Here is a 21,996-nt window from a genome sequence, read left to right on the forward strand (position 1 = left end):
TCATACACACATACACCTTGTCAAGGTCTTAAGTATTTGTTCAGGCTCTTCCTGCGCCTAAAACACCCTTCTTCTCTACTCCTCTAGTCTGTGTGATTAGTTCTTGTGTTTTCTTCGAGGCTGGATGCAAGCCCTACCCTCCTCCCTCTCCATGATCCTCCCTCCCATCCCACTGCTGCTGAGTTAAGGGGCAGCTTTCCAGGGCTGTCACAGCTCCTTGTGTAAGCTTTGATTTTTGTTCTTTTCTTTTTTTTTCTTTTCTTTCTTTCTCTTTCATTCGTTTGTTCATATATTTATTTTGTACAAGAGAAAGAAAGCATGTATGAGCAGGGTAGGGGCAGAAAGAGAAAATCCCAAGCATGCTCTGAGCTGTCAGCACAGAGCCCGACTCAGGGCTTGAACTCACAAACCATGAGATTATGACATGAGCTGAAATCAAAACTCAGACATTTAACCTACTGAACTACCCAGGCGCCCCTTGGTTCTTTCATACTGCCTTGGAATGTAGACTTATCATCTGTATTTTTCTCTGGACTAGTAGCTCTTTTTATAGGGTAGTATCAACAGTGAAGGCTTCAAAGTTTTGGTTCCTGGATTAGAAACCTGGCTACTTGTCTACAGCCATACCCTGACGTGCCTGTTCTTGTCTGATCTTGGAAGCTAAGTAGAGTCAGGCCCGGTTAGTACTTGGCTGGGAGACCTGGCTACTTAATTTAACTTCCCTGGACTTCACTTTATTGTGGAAAGTAAGCATAATAAGAACATCTACTTCAGGGGATGGTTCTGAGAACTGAATGAGGCATTCCGTGTAAAATAGTTTGCCTATGTTTTAAATTCACAAAGAAATCATAGCTGTTATTATTATTATCAATAGTAACAATACTGTCTGTATACCCAGTGTTTAGGACAGGCCTGGCACATAGACTTTCAAAGGTTTGAGTACATCAATAAACAAACCTGTTTATTCATTTTATGAAGCATTTTTACCCATATTAACTTACTTGAAAAGCATAGCCAATTAATGTAATTTGAATAAGTGGAAATACATTTTTTTTCATAATTATCTAACCTGACAATGACTTTATTATTTTAGTGAAAATTCGAAACTTTAATAAAGCCAAGCCACAGCCTGATGTACTTGAAGAAGAAAAAATCTATGCTTACCCCAGCAATATAACCTCGGAGACTGGATTCAGGTAGGCTTTGGATGGGGTGTAAAAGACTAGAGAGAGAATTATAAAAATTTTTCTCCCCTGGAAATTTAGAAAACATTCTAATGCTTGGAGTTTATTATTATGCATATGTGCCTTTTTTGTTTGTTTGTTTTTGGTAGAAGTTTATTTATTTATTTTGAGACGAGGGGGGAGGGGCAGAGAGAGAGGGAGGGAGAGAGAATCCCAAGCAGGCTCTGCACTGTCAGCATGGAGCCCAATAGCAGACTGGAACTCATGAAGCGTGAGATCATGACCTGAGCTGAAACCAAGAGCTGGACGCTTAACCAACTGAGCCACACAGGCACCCCCATGCATATGTGCCTTTAGAATTAAGTTCCATTTGCTTAATTCCATTCAACTGTAATGAAACCAAGTCTAATGAAAGAATCTTATTTTGGGATATTGCCTTGGCTTAAAATATCTTAAGAAAGAGTCACAAATACAATATGCTGTACTGAAAACTATTAGCGACCCATTTGCAAAGAGACCAATGAGTATTGGTGAATTTGTGCAACCCGTTAATATCCTGATTGTTTGCAGGACTATTTCAAGCCTAGAAGACATCGTTGAAAAGCAAGGAGACATAATAGCGTACCTGAAGCGACACAATGCCCTGTTGAGTAAACGGTTGTTGACTTTCACTTCCTCCGAGCTAGACTCTCCACCTAGTAGAATGTGAGAGACTCAAGGCCAAGACAGCAGGTGCAGAGGACTCCAGAGTAACGTAAGACTGACTGACAAGCTGTCCTGGGGAATTGCAGCTTTTGCCAGATAACATTTGACAATTTTTGTTGGAAACCTGAATTTCATTTTCACCTGTGTGGCTGTTCAATATGTGGGACTTGCGGGTCACTTGAAAGGTACTTCATCGGTAACTCAAGGAGGTCTGTTTTTGCACATTTTATAGTTGTTTAACTGCCTGGTTTATCATAGGATCAAAAGTATAATTTAAACACCTCCTCGCTCAATGCTTGTACCACATGACATTAGAACCCTGTAATAATTTGGTTATTTATATAGAGGAAGTCTGACTCGATAATCTATTTTAAACAGGGTTTTGATCAAATAAGTTCTTTCCATTCTCAAACTGATGAGAGAGTCATTGTTTCTGGTGGTTTATGTTTTTTCCCCCTTCAGAGCTTTGTCATGTACTTGACATGCTCATGTGGTTTGGGATTACAGCATGACCTGTGCTGCAGCTTTTATGAAGCATTTCCTCACTGTAGGACCAAGATCTCACTAGGTGATTTCCTATGCAAACTCCTACAGTTTTCCATTCTCCAGAAATAAGATACTGAGTTTACATGGACCAGTGTTAGACTGACCAGTGTTGCTTGTTACATCGGCAGTACTTTTCATTAGCAACGACTGAAATACTTAAGAGAAAACTTGAGAACTTTCCCTTTATTTTTTTTATTTTATTTATTTATTGAGAGAGGTGGGGGACATGCACAGGACAGGCAGAGAGAGAGAGAGAGAGAGAGAGAGAGAGAGAGAATCCTAAGTAGGCTCCACACTGTCAGCACAGAGCCCAACATGGGGCTCGAACTCACGAACTGAGATTATGACGTGAGCCAAAATTAGAGGAGTCAGACTCTCAACCAACTGAGCCATTCAGGCGCCCCCCATCTTTATTTTTACCCTTCTTCAAGAAGTTGCCATAGATTTCAGTATTGACTGTGCCTTGACTAGATCAAGAAAGATATGTTCTGTGACTTTAATTTGGTCTAAAAAGGGAAAAAGGACCTTTTTTAGTCTTGGATTATACTTTTTTTTTTTAGGTTTTATTTATTTAATTAATCTCTGTACCCAGTGTGGGGCTTGAACTCACGACCCCGAGATCAAAAGGCTCCGACTGAGCCAGCAAGGTGCCCCTTGGATTATGCTTTTAAATTATAGGAATAAAATGTCATATAAACTTATATAGATATTAAACATTATCTCTTTCTCCAGGGAAAATGAAGCACTTTATGAGTAAAGGGCATTATTTCCCCAGTTTTCCTAGTTTGCCCTTTTAATTTATCCATTTGCTATTAGCACCTTTATATACTGCCCTAGAAAGCTTAATATGAGGAGAGGGGATATTGTGATTATGTATGTTAGTCACTAGCTGAATAATATTTCATTTGAAAACCCTTAAATATTAAATATTTCATTTGAAAACCCATCCAGGTACTTATGGAGGCCAAACACCAAGCTTCCCTTAGATATAGAGGTTACTGGACCATTCTAATTTTTTTTTTTTTTACCAAGGTAAAGGTGATGGTATATCCCCTGTAGGCAATACCCTTGAATCCCCAAATGACAACATCTACAAACTAAAGCCGAAATTATATTTTTAAGATTTAGATTGTATCCAAGTTTCCCGACTTCTCTCTCCCTCCTCCCCCTCCCCCCTTCCTCCTCCTCCTCCTCCTTCTTCTTTTTCTTTCCTTCCTTTTTAATAAGTCTATCTCAAAGTCATTGCCTTCTCTGGAAATCTGTCTCTGTGTTCTGGCAGAAGCCATAAACTGCCTCTGTTGGTTTGCAGCCTCCTTGGGAGCTTCCTGGGTATAATCTGAAACTGGCCCCACATAGAGGACAGAGAGCAACCAGAGAGAGGCAGAGCACTCCAGATTGGCAGGTAGGAGGTTTAATGAACAAGGGAACTTGTGTACAAGGCTTGTCTTGAGAGGCGGGCTGTCAGGTAAACAGATCTCTGCATCCACCCACCAGAATCTTAAGTTTATAAAGAGGCCTTAATTGGCCTCATATACCATCCGGAGGTCTCAACAGCACGTTATTCTCCCAAAGCTGTGTCCTCGGAACAGCTCCCACTGTGAGACAGTGGGCAGAACGTCTATTCCAAGGACAGGGGAGGGGTGAGCAGCCTCCGATTGTCCAAGTCCAGCTAATGGGTCAGTTGGCAATCATGTCCAACAGCCTTCAGCTATTTTCCTTTTCAAAAGGAAAACACCAGTGGTAGACGATTCTTATTTAAATTCATTTGGATCTATAGTCAGTTTCTAAGGTGTATAGGATGAACTTTGGTTTACAGAGAAAGATACAGTTAAAAAGTTAGGATGCTCAGATTCTGATGTGATGTCTATATAACCGCAAAGACTTCTCTAAACTCAATCATGAACGTACCAAACAATGAGCAAAAATGAGATGAAGTATCGGAACTAGGAACACAGGATAATGAACAAAGCACTTTAAATGTTAAGCATTCTATTCACCAGGCAGGTGGTGTGGTGGCACAGCAGACACAAAACTTAAGGAGACCCTGGTTTGTAAGGAGGAAGAGGACTAGGATTTCTAGGCCCTGTGCTAAGTGAAATAATGGCTATAAGTCCGAGGAACTATCGGAACTTCAGGCCAGGGCACCCTGGCAGGGAAGGGGCTGTAGGAATTCCAGGCAAATGAATGAGTAAAGGAGCAAGGCAAACAGCTGCAGAGATCACAAGCGCTGTGCACTTGAGTGTGAAGCACGACATGGGAGGAGAGGCGGACAGCATCAGATCTGGGAGAGTACCTTCTTGTTCTCTGTGCTGAGCGGCCCGCCCTGGAATGGGATCCGATGAAGAGTCTCAAGCAAGGAAGTGACAGAGTCAGTTTTATTTTCAGGAGCATCAGATTATAGTACAAGGTGGAGAAAAAGTAGATGGCAGAAAGATTTGGCCCTGAACTAGGACAAGTATAGTAGCATTCTATTGAAAGTACATATGTATATATATGTGTAACATAGATGTCTGTAATTTGGGGATTTTATTTCAGAGGACAATAGCATCATGACTTATATGTTAAAAGCTCATTTTTTAAAAGAGCACTATCGAAAACTATAAGGAAAAAAAGATCTGAAATCCCACTGCTAAGGAATTGTACCAGTTTATACTGCTTGTTGTCCCATACTTTCACCACCTGTGGGTGTTTTCCGTCTATATTTAATTCTAGCCCTTCCAATGGATTAAAATATATATATATATATATATATATATATATATATATATATATATATATGTCATTGTTTCATATTGCATTTCCTCGAATGCTAATGAAGTTGAGTGTTTTCCCCCATATTCTTTGACCTTTTATCAATCTTTCGTGACCTGTATATATCATCAGGTCTTTTGCTTATTATTCTCCTGGAATACTCTTTTTCTTAACAAACATAATATCACTTTATATATAAGGGTAGTCCTCAGTTTCTATCTGTTGGAAATATTTCATTGTTCTGTGTTCTTCTGCTATGATCTCTTCAAACACTGCAGCCTAGATTTTATCTGCTGCAGCCCTGGTGAAAAAGTTCACACAAATGCATCCCTAAAAGCCATATCAGATGTTTCCTTGTGTGAGAGCCAGCAGTGTCTTGAGTGAATTTTAATATACCCAGCTTCTGAAGGTCCTTTTCCTTCTTCCAGGGATTCAGACCCAAGTCTTACATGAATCAAGCTCATTCTCCTTTTTCCTTTAAGGCAGCATTCTCCAACCTTGCCACTATTTTTTTTTTTTAACATTTATTTATTTTTGAGAGACAGAGTGAGACGGGGCAGGAGTAGCGGAGGGGCAGAGAGGATCGGGGGCAGGGGGGGCGGGGGGACACAGAATCCGAAGCTGGCTCCAGGCTCTGAGCTGTCAGCATGGAGCCCAATGCAGGGCTCGAACTCACAAACTGCGAGATTATGACCTGAGCCGAAGTGGGACGCTTAACTGACTGAGCCACCCAGGCACGCCCAACCTTGTCACTTGAAACTGACATTTCAAGTTGGATTGCCTTTGTTTTGAGAGGCTATGCTATGAACTGTAGGATGTTTATTAGTATTTCTGTCTCTAGGATGCCACTACTTACCCCCAGTTGTTACAGCCCAAAATGTCTCCATAACATGCATTTCATTTCATTTAACACTTAGCATTTAATTCAGAACTGACCATGTGCCCGAGTGTATTCTAGGTGCTGGGAATTCAGGGGTCAGTAAGACAGAGAGGGTTCCTGTTCTCATGGAATCTGCATGCTAATGATGGTGTGGGGGGTGGGAGTAGAGGAAAGATGGACTTAAACACACTAGACAAATAAACCAACCATTGGGTTTGATAAATTCGATTATTCTGTAAATTAGACCTTGTGGAGTACTCTTATGTTACTATGACTTACAGAGAAAATTTAACTTCTGTGTACTATAGCCTTTCAGAAAATCAAATGGCAAATGAAGTGAACTTTATGTTCTTCTTCCTCCATCCTCTTTACAGAAAAGACTTACTTTAATGATCTCACAACTTGATCAGAGATGCTTTTAGAAGTCTTAAATTCTTAAGGAAACAAACTTTGAAAATATGTCAATCACAAATCACAAAAATCTCAAAACATTACCTAGGTTTCTTAAGGAAAATTGTTCCTTTCTTTTTTTTAATGTTTATTCATTTTTGAGACAGAGAGAGGCAGAGTGCGAGCTGGGGAGAGGCAGAGAGAGAGGGAGACACAGAATCTGAAGCAGGCTGCAGGCTCTGAGCTGTCAGCATGGAGCCTGACGCGGGGCTTGAACTCACAGACCATGAGATCGTGACCTAAGCTGAAGCCGGCTGCTTAACCAACTGAGCCACCCAAGCGCCTCCCTGCTCCTTTTTTAAAATTAATTAATTTATTTATTTTTAATTGTTTTATTTGCAAACGAAGGAAGCCTGTCTCTAATTCTTCTCTTCACGTTTTCTCTAATCTAGTCTTACTTTTCGCCCTACTACTCCACTGAAACTGTTCTTGTCAAGGTTACCAAGAAGGCCCTTCTGTATTGCTTGAGCTGGGGATGAATGCATAGGTCTCCTCTTCCTTAGCCTGTGAGCGGCAGGAGACTCAGCCGAGCACTCCCTCCATGATTCATCTTCATTTGGCTTTCAAGACACTGCAAACTCCTGGTTGTCTTCCGACCTCACTGGCTTCTTGTTCTCTCTCCTTTGCAGGTTCCTTTTCTTCTCATTGTTAGTGTACTCCAGAGCTCAGCCCCTGGGCCTCTCTCTTCTCCGTCAGGACTCACTTTCGTGGTAAACTTGTGTCTTTAATACAATCCGCAAGCTGGCAACTCCCAAATGTGTACCTCCGGTCTTTTTGAACTCCAGACTCCTATACCTAGCTCCCTCATCTAGCCCTCTACGGTAACATCTAAGACATCGCCAACATAACACATCAAAAGCCAGGCTGTCCTCCACAGCCATCTGTCTCCATAGTGACAGCTCTTCCACCCCTCACACCTATATACAGTCTTATATACAAATCCTGCTGGCTTTTCCTTTAAAATAGATCTAGAATCCATCATCCTCACATGGATTATTTTAATAGTCTCTTAAGTGGTCTTTTGGCTTCCAACTGCCACACACGCCCTGCTCCCAAAACATCAGTGTTTAATATAGTAGCAAAGAGATTCTTCTAAAACATCCATCACGTTACTCTAATGGTTGCCTGTCAGTAAAAACCAAAGCATGGCATTGACCTCTAGGACTGTAGAGAATCTGCCCCACCTCCCACCCTTCCCTCCTCTCTTCCTACTCTTCTTTTACTTACTCTGTTTCAGTTACATTGTGATTGTTGGACTGTGAGACCCATTTCCACCTCAGACCTTTGCAGTTGCTGTTCCCTCTACTTAGAATTAGCCATTTACATATATCCTTCTTCCTCCCAGTCTTGGTTAAATGTTACTTTCTCAGTGAAGCCTGCTCTGGACCACTATTTAAAACCACAGCTTTCCCCATACTCACCATTTTCTATCTTCCTTACCCTCGTAGGGGTTTACACTGTTACCCCAAAACATGCCACTTTGGCTTATTGATTATTTTGAATTAAAGATACTTGAGAAACAGTGACCCTCTCAGAAACTCTGACCCTCCCCTTTCCCCCCTGAAAGATTATAAATGTCCCATGTGAAAGCTGTCTGCCTTTTACGAGGAGGGTAGAAGGCATCCTTATGACCAGAGATGGGGTTTAAGGCTAAAGAGACTGTATAAACAAGTCTTGATAATTCTTCACCCCAGTTTACTATCCCTAACCCCAAACCCCTTTGTCTTGTCAGTTTTTCACAAATGTATTGTTTCTTTGTCTAAAAGGTTTAAAGGCTTCCTGCTATGAGTCTCATCTTTTTTATGGGGCTCCTGTGTATATGAAATTAAATTTGTTTTTTTCTTGTTAATCTGTCTTATGCCCATTCTGTTACCAGACCAGCCAAAGAATCTAGAAGAGAAGAAGGGAAAATTTTTCTTCCTTTATACCCTGTTTGATTCATCCCCCACTGTACTTATCTCCTACAGTATGATATAATTTACTCATTTGCTTGGTTTCTCTCTCCTGATTAGAATGTAATCATATCAATTCAAATTTAAATGGTAAAAAAAAAAAACCATTATCCTGCATAAGATTTTCATTTGAAAAGAATGCTACAGAAAAGAAAATCAGTAGAAAATATCAGACATGTTTCTAGTAACATCAGAAATGAGAATGTCTACACTTATTATTCTAGAGGTTTTAACAAAACATGTATATAAGAAAAACAATATGGAGCTATATAATTTGAAAAGGAAGTGATAAAATTAACACTGTTTGCAGATAACATGATTGAAGATGCAGAAAACTCCAAAGAACCTACTGGGAAAACTATTAAAAAAAAAAAAAAAAAACAGAAATGAGAGAATTCAAATTCAGTAAGGTGACTGGGTGCAAAGTTAATATGTAAAAATCTATTGCTTTATAGAAGCAACTACCAGCTAGAAGATACAATTCAAAAAAGACCCCATTTATAATAACAACAAAAAAGACTAAATACCTAGATCTTTTTGAAGAAAAGTTAAAAACACTACTGAAAAATAAGACATGAAAAGGCATGGCATGTCCTCAGATAGCGGCTTGACATCGTAAACACGGCCATTCTCCCTTGGTTAATCTATCTATGAGGACTAGTGCTCAGCCATAATATAATATCATATCATAATATAATATCAGCCATACTATAACAGTAATGATTAAAATAGTGAGATACTGCCCACAATCAGATCAATGTAACAAAAAAGGAAAGGGACAAACAGACCGAAGTGTATATGGGAATTTAGGATATAAAAGGTGACAATTCAAATCACCAAAAGGTTAGCTCATTCAGTAAATGGTATTGAGACAACTAGGTCAACCATCAAAGAAAAACACAGGTTTGTGAAAGGATTTCCATCTGACATGGAACTGGAGGATATGAAATGGAGAACCTCACACATGCACCTTCAGAAGCATGGAATTTAAGAACAGAGACTGATTTCCCATAAATGCCTGATGTACAGAAGACTGAGACTTATCTCCTGTCCAGTGAACATCCACCAAGAAGCTCTCCCCATCCTCAAGCCAATGAGCTTCTTGTTTGAACTCTGGCTGGACTAGACGCCCCCACCCCCTCCACCCCTGCCTGCTCTGTACTCCTTGCCCATAAATACAAACCATCCCAAATCCTCAGCAAACTTGCCTGTAGATTGCTAGAGCATGCATTCCCTGAAATGCAATTCTTGTGCTGTTCCCAAATAAACTCAATTTCTGGTAATTTGAGCTTGTTGCAGTTTACCTCCTTATTTAGGTTAACAGATTATATCCCTGCCTTGGAATTCATATCTAATAAATTACTGCTGATTCAAAGATTTCATGGTTTAAAGTAAAACTACGAAAGTACTATAAACAATGGGAGAGGTTTTTAAAATCATTTCAGAGTAGGGGAACTTTTTCTAAGATTGGTATAAAAGCCATCGGTGAAAACCCTGATATATTTAACTACATAAAAATTCAAATTTCCCCTTGGCAAAAAGTGTTATGAGAGGAACGAGCCAAAAGTTAGAAGACAAATACAAAAATGGGTAAAAAAACATTTACAATTCATGTCACAGAGTGTGATTTGTGATTTATAAGAAAAGTACATTTGGCATAGAGCTCCTAAACCTTGGAATCTCCTAAGAGCACTGGGAGTACCTTTTGTTAAAATAGTTGGTCTTCAGCAGATTCCCAAATAGCTCTAGGACCATAAAAGTGAAAGGAGTGTCTTGTTATTCATAACAAGCCCCTTTCAACCACACCTGGGTTTACATGTTATTGAAGTGACTTTTGGAAACCCCCCTGAGGATAGGGACTAGTCGCCTGTAAGACCAACCGCATGATTTAGAGAGTTGGGACTCACAGTTCACCTCTACCAACCTGTGGGGAGAACTGGGTGGCTAGAAGACAGGTGGGAGCCAGACTTCATTGTATATCCCTTCCTATGTTTTTAATTTTAAAATTTGATATTTTTTATTTTTATTTTTTAAATTTATTTATTTTGAGAGAGAGAGAGAGAGATGAGCATGAGTGGGGGAGGGGCAGAGAGGGAGACGGAGATTCCCAAGCAGACTCCATGCATGCTTAGCATGGGGGACCAACTTGGGGCTCAATCTCAAAAACCGTGAGATTGTGACCTGCGCCAACATCAAGAGTCAGACACTTAATCAACTGAGCCACCCAAGTGCCCTATTCAAATGTTAAATTTAAGATTTACAAAAGCACAGCAAAGAAAAATAAAGGATAAATACACGCAGCTCATAGATGAAACACGGTGGCGAAAATCCACCTTGTTACCTATCAGGGAAACAGAAGTTAAACAAGGTACATTTGCAAGTCACAGTAGCAAGAGTGAAGAGATTGGTTATATCCAAGTTTGGCAGGAGTGTGCACAATGGATATGTCAATAATGGGCAAATAAGTGGAAAAGCATTCTTAGTGGTAATTTGACCCAGTAATTTTGACTCCCAACAATCTTTCCTACAAAAGTATTCATGTATGAAAATTATATGAGCAAATACACACACACACACACACACACACACACACACACACACACCCCAACATGAAATCATGCCTCTAATACACTGCTAAGTGAAAAAAAGCATATTGTCCAATATATTTGTATAATGTTTTGATATTCCCCTTAGGTTAAGAATTTGTGTGTGCATGTGTGCGTGTGTGTGAATCAAGACAGAAGTAGGTCCAGAAGGATATAAAACAAACTTAGTAGTTCATACTGCAAAGAGTGAATGGGAGTGGGAGAATGAAAGGTAGAAGAGTTGAAGAAGGAGAAGAATAAAAGTAAAGATTTCTGGCTTTTTATTCTGCTTCTGTATTATTTAAAATTTGTATAGTGACTTATTTTCTAATGAATAATGTTCAACATATAGTAAATAAAAAATGTAAGTTGCAACTCAGTATATTTAATATAACTGCTTTGTAAGTAATAGTGCATAGCATACATACAAAGAAAACCTGGTACTTGAAAGTTAAGATGGCGTGGATTGAATATACAAAGTTACTACTGATTCCTCTGCTAAAATGATAGTAAAGAATGTGTTAAGCTGGGCATCTGGATGGCTCAGTCAGTTAAGCATCCGACTCTTGATCTCGGCTCAGGTCATGTTCTCACACTTCATGAGATCAAGCCTATCAGACTCTGAGCTTGGGATTCTCTTTCTGCCTCTCGTCTGCTCATTCTCTCTCTCTCAAAATAAATAAACATTTTTTTTTTAAAGAATTTGTGGGGCACCTGGGTGGCTTAATCGGTTAAGCATCTGACTTCAGGTCATGATCTTGTGGTTTGTGGGTTCAAGCCCCGCATCCAGCTCTGTGCTGACAGCTCAGAGCCTGGAGCCTGCTTCAGATTCTGTGTCTCCCTCTCTCTGCCCCTCCCCCGCTCTTGCTCTGACTCTCTCTCTCTCTCTTTCTCTCAAAAATAAACATTAAAACAAAAACAATTTTTAATAAAAAATGAAGAATTTGTTAAAGCATAAACTCACAATGACAGAAGAATAGGAAACAAAAGGCTTTATTTATTTTTAATGTAAAAAAATGTTTTTAATGTTTATTTTTGAGAGAGAGAGCACACGAGCACACACACACATGAGCGGGGTAGGAGCAGAAGGAGAACATAGAGGATCCAAGTGGTCTCTGCGTGACAGCAGAGAGCCAGATGTGGGGCTCAAACTCGCAAACCGTGAGATCATGACCTGAGCGAAAGTCAGATGCTTCACCAGCTGGGTGCCCTGACAACTTAAAATGTAAAGCAGCAAACCCTTCTAGAGTGTTGCCAGTTCTGCTCAAGGTGTGGTTGGTCTCTGGTCTGGTGCTGGCAACAGTAACCAATCCATGAGAAGAGAAGGCTCTTGAGCCAGTATGTAAATCAACTGTCATGAAGAATTAAGATTAGATGATTTTTTTTCATAGCAAGATTTCCGAATAACAGAATCAGTGTGTTGGTTTAAATTCTAGTGTATACTCCTTTCTCCTAGAGGACCAGTAACTATTTGTTAATAGCTCACGGACTGGCACTGATCTGTGTTAATTGTCTTTACTTCTCCGATTCTCTCTTGAACCCACATTTTTGTCAGGCTTTTGCCTCTACTGCTCCACAGAAGCTACTGTAGGCAAGGTCACTAGAGACTTCCGTGATGCTCAGTCAGTACTCACCTCTCACCATCCTGGATCTCAAGAGCATCTGAGTTCATCATACCCTCCTTGATATACTTGCTTTACTCAGCTTCCAGGTCACCACAATCTTTGGGTTTCTTGTCACCCTACTGGCAATTTCTGCTGTCTCCTTTGCTCTTTCCCTGTTTTCTACACCCAGTTTTAACATTTGCGTACAGGAAAATTTCACTGTTGCTATGATGTTCTATGACTTTTGAAAAATGTATAGATAACATTGTCTGACCAATACCACCATAGTAATAGTTTGAAACTCTGTGCAGGTCGAGATGAGGTGGATGTGAGGGATTTTTGCTTTTTTGGCTTTTTTGTGTTTTTAAAAAAAATTTTTTTTAATTTTTTTTTTTAAACGTTTATTTATTTTTGAGACAGAGAGAGAGCATGAACAGGGGAGGGGCAGAGAGAGAGGGAGACACAGAATCCGAAATGGGCTCTAGGCTCTGAGCTGTCAGCACAGAGCCCGACGCGGGGCTCGAACTCATGGATCGCGAGATCATGACCTGAGCCGAAGTCGGACGCCCAACCCACTGAGCCACCCAGGCGCCCCTTTTTAAAAAAAATTTAAGTAAGCTCTATGCCCAAAGTGAGGCTTGAACTCAGGATCCCAGTCAAGAGTCACTTCCTCTACTGACTGAGCCAGTCAGGCGCCCCTACATGGAGCTGTTTTGCATGTGGGACAGATGTAAATCTTTGGGTGCCAGAGAGTGGGCTGTGGCAGACAAGATAATGGCCCCCCCTCCAAAGATGTTCATGTCTTGATTCCAAGAAACTAGAGGTTAATGTAATGGCAAAAGGGACTTTGCAGGTATAATTAAATTTCATGAATTAAGTATCATGAAAGATGGAGAGATTATCTTAAAGTGCTTGGGTTGGCCCAGTGTAACTTAATCACAAGGGTCCTTATAAGGGAAGAAAGAAAGCTGGAGAGGAAGAGTCACTGAAGATGTTATAAGGGAAGTAGAACTCAGAGCTGCTACACTGCTGGCCCTGAAGATGGAGGAGGGACAGCAGCTGGCCTGTGGCCTCAAGAAGTTGGAAAAGGCAAAAAGGAAATACTCCATTTCTTTCCGAGAGCCTCCAGAAGGAATGCAGCCCTCCCAACACTTTGGCTTTAGGACTATTGGCCTCTGAACTGGAAGATCATAAATTTGTGGTAAGCCACACACGTGTGATTAATCTGTTACAGCAACAACCGGAAACTATTACAAGAGAAATAGTTCTAACAGCCCTTTCCCCCAAAAAATCTACTTCTACATTCCCTTTATAATCAAACCCTCCCCTGACTATTAACCACTGGCAAGGATTGACCTGTTTTCTAGCTCTATAGTTTTGTTTTTTCCAGGTCATATAAATGCAATCATATGGTATGTAACCTGTTAGGTCTGTCTTCTTTCCCTCAGCGTAATACACTTGAGATCCATCCATGTTACAAATATCAATAGTTCACTCCTTTTTAGTGCTGAATTAAGTATCCCATGAACATACCATAGTTTGTCTATTTCTCAGTGCAGACATTTGGGTTGCCCCCGGTTTTGAGCTCCTATGAATAAATCTGTTATAAACATTTGCTTTAAAGCGTTTGTGTGAATTTCATTTAAGTGATGTTTTCATTTCATCTGGGTAAACACCTGAGTAGGATTGCTGAGTAATATGGTTTTATAAACCTTTACCTTTATAAGAAATTGCCAAACGATTTTCCCAAATAACTACCATTTTGCATTTCTGCCAGCAACATAGAAAGTTCCAGTTTCTCTGCATACTTACCAGTGCTTGACATTGTCACTTTTTAAAAATTTCAGCTATTCTAGTAAGTGGGCAGTAGTATCTTACTGTGTTATTTTCGTTTCACTGATGGCTAGGATGTTGAGCATCTTTTCATGTGCTTATTTATCATGTTCATGTTCTTCGGTAAAAAGTCTGTTCTGATCATTTATCCATTTTTTACTGGGGTGCTTGCTTTCTTAGTGTTGATTTTTATTTCTTTATTTTGAGAGAGAGAGAGCATGCATGGGGGGGAGGGGCAGAGAGAGAGCATCCTAAGCAGGCTGCTCACTGTCAGCACAGATCTCAGTTGTCTCAGGGCTTGACCCAAACTTTCACAAACTGCAAGATCATGACCTGAGAAGTTGGAAACTCAACCAACTGAGCCACCCAGGTGCCTGCTTAGTGTTGATTTTCAAGAGTCCTTTCTATATTTGTATCTGCCTCTCGTGTGAGCCACTTAGGAATTGTCTGGGACTTGGAAGGGGTTTACATCGTCGTTGCATTTCTCAAAGCATTTGCTTTACTTCGCTGGGTTGTTCCCTCAGGCTCAGCTGTTGGGTGGGCCTGGAAATATTCTGAGACAGAATTCCCTTCTCCAGTTCTCTCCTCCTTCCCTCCCCACGTCCTCTCTTTCCCAATGACCTGTGGCCAAACAGATGGAGTTTTCTTGCAAATTTAGCTTCCTGTGCAATTGTGCGATTCTGAACAAACGGGCCTGGACTGCGGACAAAGGAGCAAGAGAGAAAAAAACAGACGGATCCTCCTCCATCCCTTGCAACTGGGACCCCTTTTCCTGGTTCCCATTGCCTGGGAGTACAGATCCCCAATTGGGGTCAGGTCTGGTCTCTGGGAGAAAAAAGAAAAAGAAATCATATCCCCAGGGGCCTTTTTTCTGGTCCTCTCCTAAGATGGATTGTTCTCTGAGTTTTTGCTGTCTTTGATTCATTATCTCACTCAGCACAAAGCTGGGAGATATAAAAAGGAAACTCTACAGGTTTCTTTTCAAGTTGTGCCTTCCCTCCCCAGTCTGTCTGTCATTATTTACCTTTTGGAGTCCTCAGATAATTGCTTTTCTATTTTGTTGAGGATTTTAGTTGAAATCAGGGGGAGAGATACGCTACAGCAGGCATTCTGGTTGGCGTCCAATTTCTTTCCCTGGATATTCAAGGTTGGAGAGCTCAATCGTTCAGTCCCAGGCCCTCTTCTCATCAGTCTGCACACATTCCCTTTCTGATTTCACCCAATGTCATTGCCTGAATAATTCCCCAAATTTAAATTGCTGGTCTAGCTTTCTCCCGAACTCCAGAACTCCTAGACAGTTGCATGATTGTCACTTGTATATCTAATAAACATTTTAAAATTAATATTTTTGAAGCTGAACTCCTGATCTTCCCTACCCCAAACCTGCTCACCTATCTTCCCCCATTTCAGTAAATGGCAAGACCAGATGGTCTTGCCTTTGTTCAGGGCAAAAAAATTCATGTCATCCTCAATGTTCGAGAGACCTGGAGAATCAGCAGTGTGAATGTGCATAAACAAGTTAGTGATAAATAGTATGTAGAACACTAAACTCAAAGGGAGGAAGACTAACGAGTGAAAAAGGAAAAGTGATCAGAGAAAAAAGTGACTAGAGCATTCACTGTCATAACTTAAATACTGAATGTTAACAAAAATGACAATAAAGTTAAATGGGAGATTTGGAGGAAAAAAATATTGCACATGTGTGGTTGGGCTGGAGCGGTGGAAGGTTGGTAGAACAATGCCTAAACCTGAAAAAACAAGTAGCAAAAGAGGAGTTAAGAAATATGGAGGGGCGCCTGGGTGGCTCAGTTGGTTAAGCGGCCAACTTCGGTTCAGGTCATGATCTTGTAGTCCGTGAGTTCGAGCCCCGCGTCGGGCTCTGTGCTGACAGCTCAGAGTCTGGAGCCTGTTTCAGATTCTGTGTCTCCCTCTCTCTGACCCTCTCCCATTCATGCTGTCTCGCTCTGTCTCAAAAATAAATAAACGTTAAAAAAAATTTTTTTAAGAAATATGGAGGTAAACACTGAAAGATATTCTGAAGAGCTGAAAGTAGTTATCTCTGAGAAGAGAGGAGTTGGGGAGGTTAGAGAATGTAGTTTCTTATAATTGTGTAGAACTTTTTGACGGTAAAGTATATGCATGTAGAACTTTTATAAAATAAAACTGGTGGTCGATGCACACCAAACTGTTAGATGATAACAGTGGTTGCTTTTGTGGACTTAGTCTTTAATTTTCTAAATTATATATTCCTATAAAACTTGAATTTTCTTAAGAATCACATATTCATTATATTGTTCTATTTTTAAAAGCATAAAGTATAGGGGTGCCTGGCCAGGTCAGTGGGTAAAGCATGTGACTCCTGATCTCAGGATTGTAAGTTCAAGTCCCATATTGGGTATAGACATTATTAATAAATAATGAACTACTGGGACCTCATCAAAATAAAAAGCTTCTGCACAGTGAAGGAAACAATCAGCAAAACTAAAAGGCAACTGACAGAATGGGAGAAGATATTTGCAAACGACATATCAGATAAAGGGTTAGTATCCAAAATCTATGAAGAACCTATCAAACTCAACACCCAAAACACAAATAATCCAGTGAAGAAATGGGCAAAAGACACGAATAGACACTTCTCCAAAGAAATCCAGATGGCCAACTGACACATGAAAAAATGCTCAACATCACTCATCATCAGGGAAATACAAATGAAAGCCACAATGAGATATCACCTCACACCTGTCAGAATGGCTCACATTAACACCTCAGGCAACAACAGATGCTGGTGAGGATGTGGAGAAAGATCTCTTTTGCATTATTGGTGGGAATGCAAACTGGTGAAGCCACTCTGGAAAACAGTATGGAGGTTCCTCAAAAAACTAAAAATAGAACTATCCTACAACCCAGAAATTGCACTACTAGGCATTTATCCAAGGGATACAGGTATGCTGTTTCAAAGGGGCACATGCACCCCAATGTTTATAGCAGCACTATCGACAATAGCCAAAGTATGGAAAGAGCCCAAATGTCCATCGATGGATGAATGGATAAAGATGTGGTATACACACACACACACACACACACACACACACACACACACACACTGGAGTATTACTCAGCAATCAAAAAGAATGAAATCTGGCCATTTGCAACTACATGGATGGAACTAGAGGGTATTATGCTAAGTGAAATTAGTCACAGAAAGACAAATATATGATTTCACTCATATGAGGACTTTAAGAGACAAAACAGATGAACATAAGGGAAGGGACACAAAAATAATATAAAAACAGGGAGGGGGACAAAACAGAAGAGACTCATAAATATGGAAAACAAACAGGGTTACTGGAGGGGGTGTGGGGGGGGGGGGGATGGGCTAAATTGGTAAGGGGCATTAAGGAATCTACTCCTGAAATCATTGTTGCACTATATGCTAACTAATTTGGATGTAAATTTAAAAAAATAAAATTAAAAATTAAAATAAATAAACAAAAGGTAATAAAGGAGAAAGTTTTAATAAAAGCATAAGGAATATTAGGGATCTTCAGAGGAACAGAAGATATATATACATATAGAAGGTATTATATATAGAGAGAAAATAGATATAGATATATAGAAGCCATATATATTATGAGGAACTAGCTTCTGATCATGGTGGCCAAGAAGTCTAGTGATTTGCCATTTATAAACAGAAACCTAAGAAAGCCAGTGGTGTGATTTAGCCTGAATCCTAGGTAGATGAGATGTGGCAGCTCAAGCACAGAAAAATAGGAGTGAAGTCCTCCTTCCTCCTCCTTTATTCTATTGAAGCCCTCAACAGACTGGGTGATGCCCACCCACAAAGGGAAGGGCAGTCTACTTGTATCCACTGATTCAAATGCTAATCTCATCTGGAAACACCCTCAAAGACACACCTGGAAATGTTTAAACTGGGTACCCCCTGTCCAGTCAAGTTGACATATAAAATTAACCTTAATATAAAGATATAAAAGAACATTGGAGACCATTTTTACAAACTTGATATAGGCATGACTTTCTAAACATGACTTGAAACCAGAACCCACAAAATTTTTAATATTTTTTGTAGTAATTTATACCAAGAAAACAAATTTCATGAATATGTAGATAAAAATGTAAATATATAGATTAAAAAGTAGAGCCTGTCAGATGGGAAATCCCTAAACCTCTATAATGAATTTAGTAGATCCAAAATCTCATCCTATCCATCCTCTTTACCTTTTTTTTAAGTCAAGGAGTTAACCTCTCTAGGTCAAAGACCAAATATTCCTCTTGTGGTCTGTATTCCATTCTCTTTCCTTCTAAACTTTGAGGTAGTTGTTCTCACTTTTTAATCTCAGGACCCCTCTACCCTTGTAGGGGAGGGAAAATAATCTTCCTAGATAGTCCCCTTCTCAGCTAGTCCTATGAATTTTGTGACTTTCACCCAGCATTCTTTCTCTAAGTTTTATCTACTTTCAGTGCTTCAGTTTCTAAGCATTTACTGAGGACTCCTAAATTTAGATACCCAAAAATCTGAATGTAAGAGTGACATAGCCAATGAGATAGAAATCTGATCATATTGTTTCCTGCTTCAAACCTCTCCATGGCCTCCCATTGTTCTTAAATCCTTAAGTTACCTGCAAAGCTCCTTTCTTCCATTCTTGCTGTCCCTAATATATTGGCTTTATTACAAATTAGTTCACATAGGGGTGGCCTGGCTGGTTCAGTTGGAAGAGCATGTATTTGACTCTTGATCTCGGGGTTGTGAGTTTGAGCCCCATGTTGACTGTAGACACTCTTTAAATAAATAAATAAACTTTAAAAAAATAAAGTACATAAATATGGAATAATTGATTTAAAAAGTTAGTTCACAGCAGTTCTTTCTGCCCACAGGTCCTGTGTCCCGTCCCTGTGCTTGAATAAAACCACCTTTTTGCACCAGAAGCAAAAAGGGGGGGGGGGGGGGGGCAGGGTGCCTTGGTGGCTCAGTCACTTCAGCATCCACCTCCAGATATGGACTCAGGTCATGATCTCAGTTGGTGAGATCCAGCCCCGCATTGAGCTCTGTGCTAATAGTGCAAAATCTGCTTGGGATTCTCTATCCCTCTCTCTGCCCCTCCCCTGCTTGCGCTCTCTCACTCTCAAAATAAACTTTAGAAAATATATTTAAAAAAATTAGTGCACATAAAAAGTCCTTAATATATACTGATTTATGCATGCCAAGAAATCAGTACAGGTATACACAAAATGTTAATGCTGTTAATAGGAAGGGTGTGTGGGTATGTGTGTGTGCCTGTATTGTTAAGGGAATAGGGGAAAGGGTCACACCAATAATCTCTATATGGCTATTTTTCTTTTTTTTATTAGAGCAACCATGTTGTATTAACAGGGAATTTATCAAAAACAGTTGTCAAAAAAAGTCCAATTGAAAACTAAAGGAAAGTGAAATGTAATCCTGAAGTTTGTCATAATTCATATAATGTAACTAGGCAACAGACAATAGAAGAGGCAAAGCATCTTTTGTTATACTATTACAGTAAAAAAAAAAAAAAAATATGTAAAGCCAATAGAGAGCCCACCTAGTAACTGCTCAAAGGACATCCAATCTGCACTCAATTCTAAGGAAATGGATAGTTAATATTTGTAGTTCAAGAACAGCTAGCTTCTCAAAACTCAAGAAATGTGGAACTAGCCAAAATCAATATAAACCTATTTTAGATAAGATAGGAGAGATAAATGTGTTCATTCAACTGTAAATGCACCCATTCAAACTTCAGGTAGAGATGGCAGAGTGAGTCCATGCAGAAACCTTACTTTGGTGCACAAAGACAAAAGGAAATACCCCTGCTAATTTTTATTTATTTTTAAAATTTTATTTAAATTCAAGTGAACTAATGTACAGTATAGTATTGGTTTTAGGAGTAGAACCCAGTGATTCATCACTTATATACACCCAGGGATTCAACACCCAGTGCTCATCCCAACAAGTGCCCTCCTTAATACCCATCACCCATTTAGCCCATCGCCCTAGCCACCACCCTCCGGCAACCCTGTTTGTTCTCTGTATTTAAGAGTCTCTTATGTCCGGCTCTGTGCTGATAGCTCAGAGCCTGCAGCCTGCTTCAGATTCTGTGTCTCCCTCTCTCTGCCCCTGCCCCACTCATAATCTCTCTCTCTCTCTCTGTCAAAAATAAACATTAAAAAAATTTTGTAAAGTCTCTTATGGTTTGCCTCCCTCTTCATTTTTATCTTCTTTCCTTTCCCCTGTTCATCTGTTGTTTCTTAAATTCCACATAGGAGTGAAATCATATTTATCTTTCTCTGCTTGACTTATTTTGCTTAGCACAATACACTTTAGTTCCATCCATGTTGTTGCAAATGGCCATATTTCATTCTTTTTGATCACCGTGTAGTATTCCATGGTCTATATTGATGGACATCTGGGATCTTTCCATAGTCTATTGTTGGTAACACTGATATAAACATTGGGGTGCATGTGTCCCTTCGAATCAGCATTTCTGTATCCTTTGAATAACTTCTTCACTGAATTATTTGTTTTTTGGGTGTTGAGTTTGATAAGTTCTTCATAGATTTTGGATACTAACATATCCAGTATCATTTGCCATTATCTTCTTCCATTCAGTCAGTTGCCTTTTAGTTTTGTTGTTTCTGTGCAGAAGCTTTCTATCTTGATAAGAGTATATAAACCGAATGTCCATATACTATCACCAAGATTCCAGAATTATCAGCATTGTCACTTAGCTTCATTTATTGCTCTGTGTCCTCCCTGCTCCACCCCCCCACCTTTTTTTGGCTGGAGTTCTTTAGTAGAAATCATAGAAACAAAATTGCACCCTTATATATTTCACTAGTAATTTCTAAGAATAAGGACATTTCCTGAATCATAATTGTATCACATCTAACAAAATAAATAGGTCCCTGATGTCACCTAACACCCTATTCACACTTCCGTCACTGAGTTAGTATTTTTCAGTTGTTCAATAAATCAGACTCCAAAAAAATGACCCACACATTGACTGTATCTATTTTCTTCAAAAACATAAAGATTTTTGGTGGAAGAGAAAAACAAAGGGAAATGACATCAATATGAAGATGGAAATAAGAGGCTAAGATATAAAATTCTATTCAAAATAGGGAAAGATATGAAAGTTAACTTTGGAGCATATGCACATAGCTATATAGTTTCACCTTCATGCAAAATAAGTACATTTTGCAAATTAGTTAAAGTACATCATAGAAAACGAACAGAACCTAGATCCTTCTGGTGAAGTCAGTGCAGTGTCCAGGGTTAAACATGTACACTTGTTTTCTTTAACAGCCTAGTGCCTTGCACTTAGTATTTGCTTTGAAAATACTGTAACTCCTGGGACATAGGACTTGCTAAATGTTAGCTATCCTAGTAAGAAAATGCTGAATAAAAATAGATCTGCCATCACGCCCGAATAGTTTTTACTACTTGGTGATTCATCTTATATTCTCTGACAT

The 21,996-nt window shown here is 39.6% G+C and overlaps 1 protein-coding gene across 3 annotated transcripts in view; it reads left to right on the top strand.

Moving 5' to 3' along the window:
• TMEM192 (transmembrane protein 192) overlaps positions 1-21,996 on the top strand; it is a 55,113-nt gene that overhangs the window by 26,352 nt on the left and 6,765 nt on the right. Inside the window, exons 5-7 of one of the 3 annotated variants that reach the window (XM_042935135.1) lie at positions 1,094-1,196; positions 1,755-1,938; positions 3,745-5,142. In XM_042935135.1, coding sequence (XP_042791069.1) covers positions 1,094-1,196; positions 1,755-1,893 — 242 coding nt within the window. In that variant the 3' untranslated portion in view covers positions 1,894-1,938; positions 3,745-5,142. Of the gene's footprint in view, positions 1-1,093; positions 1,197-1,754; positions 2,678-3,744; positions 5,143-21,996 lie in introns of those variants that run through there. The other 2 variants (XM_042935136.1, XM_042935134.1) reach the window with 2 other exon arrangements.

The sequence above is a fragment of the Panthera leo genome, chromosome B1, assembly GCF_018350215.1.
Source record: "Panthera leo isolate Ple1 chromosome B1, P.leo_Ple1_pat1.1, whole genome shotgun sequence".
Taxonomy (NCBI): Eukaryota; Metazoa; Chordata; class Mammalia; order Carnivora; family Felidae; genus Panthera; species Panthera leo.